The following is a 7,978-nucleotide window of genomic DNA, read 5'->3' on the forward strand; positions in this document are numbered from 1 at the left end:
AGAACCCAAAGAAACATGAACCAACCAGTTGTAATGCATTCACATTTACCAATAACGGAAACTGGGTGACAGCGCCTACCTGATAAACCCCAGAATAGCAAGACCGGTCATGGATTTTCCATGAGTCTTCAGTAACCTTGTGAGATAAGCGTTGATTATGACATAATCCAAATCCAAAATGGAAGCGCATTCCCCAGGATCCTGAACAATGCTTCTACCATAATCAGCTAGAAAAACTTGCTGCAGAGGGGTACTTTGGGGAGCTTTTATCACCACTCACTTCCTGTTAAACACAATGAGTTATTTGAACAGCTGTCCGCTATTTTCACTTCCAGGCCAGTGCGCGCCGTCGAGAAATGGTTGAACTGGACAGACAGTATAAGGTGAGCCATCCGTTCTTTTTGTTCAGATCGACTAGAACATCAAATTTGAGCTCCCACATTCTCTTGCGTGGTATCAGAAGGTGCTTGGAGCAAACACATAACCGTTTTCCGGAATAGACATCTGTGCCCATCAGCAACTGTTGACCCGGGATCTTTTTATGATGGCCATATGTTGGCTGGTATGACACGACCAACCGACATTAAGGAGACCGGTTGTCCAGAAGAGTGAAAAGTATCCAGCTGAATTTGGAGAATACTTTCAAAGTTCCATTTGGTGTATGGCATTGTACAGAGGAAACAGGGTTTCGGAAAATTCCCCAGAAGAATTGTGCACTGGGTTGTGTTACGTTTACGTCAAGAAAAAAACGTTCACTACTTACAACCTTGTCCATACTAATGCCTAGTAGCCTTTCCAAAGTAACTCACTCTTCAGAACAAGCGAGGTCGAACACTCGAGAAGGATCACTGAATCTCAGCGGCATTTACGTCAGTCGTCGGAAAAGATTAAAAGAATAGAAATTGATGAGAAAGAACAGAAAGCCGTTTCATTATCGGCTCTCTGGAAACATGCTATCTGTATTTTTTGCCTTTACTCCTTAGGTGAAGTGAAAAAGCTCGCGTTTGAACAACCGGAGAAAAACATTATGGGGAAAGAATAGCCACCTTATCAAAAACTAACTACGCACGGTGTCCTATTCATAATAACCTATTCGGTTGCTCACCAGAAGGGCTGGTTCTGGCCTAATAGGTTTAAAGGTTCAAGCTACTTTTCCACCGGGTAAACATCCAGATTTCACCGGCAGATCTACGCGATAGTAACTAGTTATCTTCTATGAAACAAGCCTCTCAAAAGAGTCCCACCGGGAGTTGGGTTCCAGGAGGCTCAGTTGCCTCAAACATCGATAAGCTAGCGAGTTAGACGGTGGCATTATGCTCTTACAAAGATATCAGTCGTTAGAACATCTTGTTGATCTGAACGTCCTCAACAAGTTAGTGAAGCAAGGGGTTTTTTAAATTATAGGTTGCTGCAATCCGAAGTTTCGATTGCTGTGGGTGACCTTTCACAAGGATTTCTACAATCAACTGAGTACGAGTCAAATGTAGCAACATTTGGGTCCTCTACCGTGTCTTATGATTGATGCATCCCTGTCATCAGCTGACATTCAGATTGGGTCAGCGTGCGTGAATGCGTGCAGGCATAGTAACCAGATGTCAGGCAAGGATCTCAAAATGACGCATCACAATCTGAATGACAAACGGAAGCATATCCTAATCAGAGTGCACAAAATCACATGCACACACTCACCCACGCACGCTGAGCCAATCTGAATGCCAGCTGATCACAGAATTCATCAATCATAAGACACGGCAGAGGACCCGTATTCTGTTGATTGTACAAATCCTTGAGAAAGGTCGCTCACGGCAACCGAAACGTCGGATTACGACAGCCTAGTCTGCTACGCTGTTTTGACTTTATTATTAAAAATACTGCATGTTAGACACCACATGGCACCCAATCATTTCAACACTCTTTGAGCTGATTTCGGGCCGGAACTCATAAAGTAAGTGAAGTTTTGTGAGGAGTGCAAGGCATTAGGACCGAACTCAATTCAATGAGCTGTTTTCAGTTTTCCGATTTGCCCATCATATCTCTCTATGCAGATAGTTACCTATGTGTCGTAGGTAATATCGTGTGCGGTTTACGCTGAGCTACGTGTTTACTAGATAAAGACCCTTTACCCCGTATCAAATTGAAGGAATAAGACGGAAGGTTTTGGTAGGATTTCTGTATGAGAGACTCGAAGAAGTGTGTTCCACTTCCGTCAAGTAGATAGTTCAAAAGCCTCTAAAATAAATCATCTATGTTGGTGCAGATGGTTTTTCCGAGATATTCAGGTTGCTAGACTACTTGCATGATAATTCAGTAGTATTTTCTGTTACACAAGTAGCTACTTCCAAGACAATATATAAAACAGTTATCTTCAAATTTGAATGTGAATGTCATTAAGAGGGATGTTAGACCAATAGGAGGAAAGAGCGACCGGATTTCTAAGACACTAACTGATGGATTGCCGAGTCTTGCATAATTCTGTCGATATTCAGACCCATCCTCAATCAGTCTCATTAATTTTTCCTGTTTTACACTTCGCTGTGATATGTGTGGGATCAAAACATCTGTTGGCATTAAAAGACGCACTTGAACCTGCCCGGATTTAATCACTGTGAAACGGTGACGGGTTGGGTGTTACAACACGCCATGTTCTCGCCTCACTAAAGAAAGGTGGATCCTGGGTCAAGCTGCCAACGTCTGTCTACGATAGGTGCGATCAACAACAATCGCTCATTTGTCTGGGCCGAAACGGTATAATTCCAGTGTAAGTTGGGTAATTTCATTTGCAGACAGCAGCAAGTAATGTATTGTGTCGGATTGGTAGACTGTGGGATAACCTTGACAATATGACGTCAGTTTGGGGTCACGCCTTCCCCAATCCGAAACGTGATCTGATGGTAGCTCACCAAGCGACCTCCAAAGTGAGTAGAGTTCTGTATTTTGCTTTGTGCTGAATACAGTGATCTTTAAGAGTGAGTGGTCAGTACTTGGGAGGGATCCGGAATTTCTTCAGTGAACATATGCAAAGAATTTCGATTTGTCCACTACTGATAGATTAGGCGATCGTTTTTATGCAGTAAAGAAGTACTATCTATGTTTAGTGTAAACCCTAGTGGATCAGCCCCGTTATTTGTTTAGTGAAACAGATGAATAATTAAATTAAATTGTAACTCCGGCAGACGATATCCACGTATTTGAATATTCATTTCCAAGGTGAATCAATTTTGCTCGCTCCGGCAATGTCTTTCTTTGCCTCAGGAACTTTGAGCTGGATTTTTAAGGGAAATATAGAGCTACTGTGGTTTAGAGTCCAATGTTTTCATATTGGCATGTCCATGCTATGTAAAGGAGGTAACATGTTCCAGAATCTGCCAATTTCTTGTCACACCAAAGAACTAACAATGTTGTCCGTCTTTTCACACCGCAGCGTTGGTTGCACGCAAACAAGGAAGCTCAAGCTCAGGCTCAACAGAACTGTTAGAGTTCCATGGGTGAGTGAGAAAACGCGCAATTCATATACACTGGTGCAAACGAACCCTTTACCCGAACGAATTTTATTTGAATAGTCCTCAGGCCAGTCCTCTACATTCCCCTCAGATTTCCACATCTCCCAGGTAAACCAAGGTACGGCCACTTAAGAGGGCCAGTCATACGAGGAGCTTTTGGCTCACTTGGCTTACAGATCGAACAGTAAATTAAACTTTACTGCTGGCATTTGGTTGAGGATCAAGTGCGCGCTCATATCGATTTAGGACAACTTGATCAACCGGGACCTGCGTGCACGTGGGATGAAACGGACTTATTAAAACTAATACAGTATGTTACTGTTAGATCATTCTGATTATCAAACTCTGTTTTTGTACAAAATTCTTGCTTCTACCAGGTGCAGCAGCCTCGAATTCAGGTGGACGCGACAGTTTATTCTACAATATACACTCCCCGGATATTTGTTGTTTAAATTTCTTTTTGTCACCAGCAAATCAGACAGATAAACGGAAACCCAAGATGATCCTTAACACTCAAATTCACCTGGATTGTCCATATACTGGGCAATGGAGAGATGAACACGAGGTATGCTGAGCACAGAACGGATACATTGGTGCGCTCATTCCTACGTAGTACCTGTGAAACCTGGTCGTAATGGGCCCCTAGGTGATTAGACCGAACCCACAGTTTGTGTGACAGTCAAATGAATTTTAAATCAAATATTTAGCCTCCTTAGAACCCGGTGGTTTGCTTGCATTTCTTATTTTATCCCCTCCAGTTGATTTTTTCTGCGATATAATTCTCTTACAAAGGTCAGAGGCATTTATTATCCATAGGGCTCTATGTGCTCAATTTTTTCCTGATATCATGCTAATTGGACAAAGTACCTCGCAAATTTACCGAAAGCTTTAATTTCAATCTACCATTACTCCTCATTCACAGTTTCATTTCGTGTTGAGCTGGCCGATTGGCTCTTCTCACATATACCACCGCCTGATGATCGTCGAAAAATATAAATTTCATGGCAAACGGATATCCGTATATCGGTCAATCTCCGTATTCTTAAATTCAAGCGGAAGCCAAAGAGAAAAGAACTGGCATTCATCTCATATTGACATCTGCTGATGAAACGCATAAACGTTCTTCAAAACTGGGTGAAAGATTTCTACTCTTCTACGCCTGGAATATTGGATTGATCCATTTATGCTTACGTTAGGGATAAAGCCTATCTGTTGTCTGGCTTGAAAGGGAAGTTAGTCGTTCCTGTCGCAAGCGGTTGGGCGGGACGTTTTCGAACAGATTAGGGTTACATGTTACCGTGAGATTTTAGGTTGTACTCGGGGAGAGCATCATGCGCTCTGCGTTTAATATTGTTCGTCAAAGGTGCGTGATCTGAGGATGGTTTTGCCTTACCTTAGGAGTTTTCTAATACACCCTATCGACTGATGCTAGTGACCGTCCTCGCCTTCGATGGATGGTGAATATTGTATCCTACGAGAGTTCAAGGCCTTAACTCAGTTGAAGTGCCGTCACACAACTGAGACTTCATGGAATGATTGGGTTCACAATAATTTTAGGAGCTTGCAAAGTTAGATGTGATACTTCTTAAGAACTGCGATGCGTAGTCGTGCCTTGCACATCAAAGGGAGGTGGTAGTATTAAAGTATCGACTCAATATCCGTAAAGCGAGAACTACGACAAGACAGGCGTAGGTCAAACTAGATAGCATAGTCCAAGAGAACCACAGGGCTTGCAGTAGTAAGAAGAATACGGGTAGCGTGTTTTAACGCGGAAAGTGTGACTGCTTTAGTTCTTTCTGACCGCCATAAACTGGTCCGTTGTGTAACCTGGAATATGGTCTCTTCAGAGTATTCACGTGTGGCACAGGTTGCATGAAATTTCCTCGATGTGGTTTATCCTGTGAGCTGATGTCTGCTAAGAATGGTCTATCCAATATGCCAACCACAGTAGTGTGACAGTTTTTTTTAAAAAACTGCCCTCGTTCTGCCGTTAGTTTCCCAACATAGGGGACCACTACCTAATAAAGGTTGATTTTTGTCGTTTATTTGTGGTGGCCTGTCAATAAGCATGAGATTACAATCGCCTTCATCATCCTTTGTTCCCATCTACAAATTGGAACATCGATCTGCATATCGTTCTTGAGACTAAAACAGAACAATAGCAAAAGTACTTTTGGTTGCTTCTGAATCTATGCTCCTACGGTCCACTTGAACAGATTTATATTGCCATGTTGTTTTACCATTGGCAGTTTTTCATAAACTACTGAAAGTGACTGAGTAGTCTCCCGTTGTTTCCTCTTGTTATTTCAGATAATCCGCCTTCGGGCACACCGTCTATTATCAACCTCCTAAAATATATTGATACACTTTCCAGCAGAAGGATTAGATATGCGCTCATTTGAAGTGTCAACCTACTCCACCTCAGAGACGGCAATTTCTGCCTCTCCTTGATCCGTCGTTATACGTGTACAAAACACACCGACAATGATATCGATCAAACCAACTATTCCCCATGGCGTCATTGGGGGAACCCCCTATTTATTTTGAGATTTTGCTTGGCTCATGGAAATCTTCTAGATTACAGTTTTCGTTTTGTCGCATCGGAGGTTCTTTACCTACCGTAAAGGGACAGGTAGATGGGAAGAGATTTGCAGCTTGCGTGAATTTTAAAAGGCTTTCATGGAATACTCACGAACGGAATGTCACAAAACTTACTCTGCCCACATTTGGGTTTAGTTGAGTTTTATTTATGCAGAAATCTTTTGAGGAACCTTGGACTAACATTTTTCTTCAGAAGAGTGGCAGTCAGAGGATTATTCAACGCTCTGTCTACGTACCAACGAATCCAGAGAACAATGAGTACCCTTGAGTTTCACCAGTGGGTTCTTTCAGGCTGAGGTGGATCACCGAATCTTGTGGCACGTTATGTCAGTGCAGAGATATCCGGGCAACATTCAACTTATCCTACTTACCATATAAAGTGTGTAAACTACACATTATGCATATCGCTGTCTGAAGTAGAAGAGTCTGCGAAACACTTTCTACCCTGAATACTGATTTCTGGTCTAGTTATGAACAGCCCAAGAACGGTCTGGGAAGTTGTAAACAGAGATCCGTTTTGAGGGGAAAAAAGAATATTTACCCCGATGGATTCTAGAAAGATTAAGCATTTCTCCAAAAAATTCGATAAATCCGAATTACAAAGTTTATCCCTCCCAGAATCAGCCCTTGGATGTACAATAAGGGAATAGTCTTGAAACATTTTGGCACTTGAACCTAACCTGAAAATTTGGGTTCATTACTCTGTTGGGAGATATTTACTGTTTCCGGAGGTTTTTGGTTGAATATGGTAACAATACTACCCCAATAAAAAGCCCGTATTTTTAAAAATTATCAAAGTCAAATGATGCATCAAATGCGTAGGACGCTCAAAACATTTTGCATTTTTTTAGGCACATCAACGTGTCACTAAATCGATAATGCTGAAATCAATACAGAATGATGTCATACAAAATTTTCGTCGACGAACCGGGCAAAAAGGTTATATAAACGGAAACTAACAAACTAAAGAAAAAATATACTACAATCACCTTGGAATATTGTTTTGATTCCATCTAGTAGCAACACGTGATCTTCAAGGAGCATCCTTTCACAAAGACGTGCGTTGGTGGAGTGCGCAAAAACGCTCAGGTAGAAAGAGACGTTCCGTCATCCATTAGAAGGCTTATTAAAAGGCAGGAAGTTGTCCGAACTCCGGAAAATATGAATGCACATTTGAAGATCCCGTGAAATTTCATACTAGTCTGAGATCTACTGGCCAGACCTGATCCAAATAGATACTTCCGTCATTCAAAAAGTTGGTAAAGGGAAAACTGATCGGTAGGTTAATGAAATTTATAAAAGGTATCTGGGCTATTATCGAGACAGTCAAGGGAATTTCGTCAGAGTCTGGCCGAAGATACATTTTTCCACACTATATAAAGCTTAATAATAGGAGTGAACGAAAAATGATTTTTCCAAAATTGTGGTACATTCAACCTCATGACGTTCCAAAGCGTTGCGTATTTTTCGAATGAGTATGGTGCTAATTACTTCTTGACAGCAAGAGGAGTGCTTGAGCATTGATGACAGTGTATTTATCCTCGTAAGCTTAAAGACGATAAACCGTCGGTGGCTTATGTCAAATAGAATTTTTTCGTTGCAGCAGACGTCCCGTTGCAGCTAGTAAGTTTGATGGACTTTAAGTGACAGACTGCACACATTCTACTAGGTCTTTAGCGAGGCTTTAACTTTCATGTCTAGTGACTCCTTGATGGTGACATCTTTCTACCCAATCAGCAAGTTATTTCTTGAGAGGATCCCGGTCAACCGACGCCTAGCTTGGGTCTAGTTGAAAGAGTGCAGGATTCTCGTAAAAAGGGACTTGGTCATAGCAGGCATTGCAGCATGTTGCAGAGAAAATTGGAAAGGTGGTGACC

At 41.8% G+C, this 7,978-nt stretch overlaps 1 protein-coding gene across 1 annotated transcript; it reads left to right on the top strand.

Moving 5' to 3' along the window:
- Window positions 1–335: 335 nt before the first annotated feature.
- On the top strand, window positions 336–6,123 carry T265_13423 (hypothetical protein; the record flags this gene model as incomplete). Its single annotated transcript, XM_009168808.1, has 2 exons — window positions 336–383; window positions 5,926–6,123. Coding segments are annotated over 2 exons (243 nt in total), but the record flags the coding sequence as incomplete, so codon positions are not given.
- Window positions 6,124–7,978: the final 1,855 nt, after the last annotated feature.

Source organism: Opisthorchis viverrini (assembly GCF_000715545.1).
Source record: "Opisthorchis viverrini unplaced genomic scaffold opera_v5_65, whole genome shotgun sequence".
NCBI classification, from domain to species: domain Eukaryota; kingdom Metazoa; phylum Platyhelminthes; class Trematoda; order Opisthorchiida; family Opisthorchiidae; genus Opisthorchis; species Opisthorchis viverrini.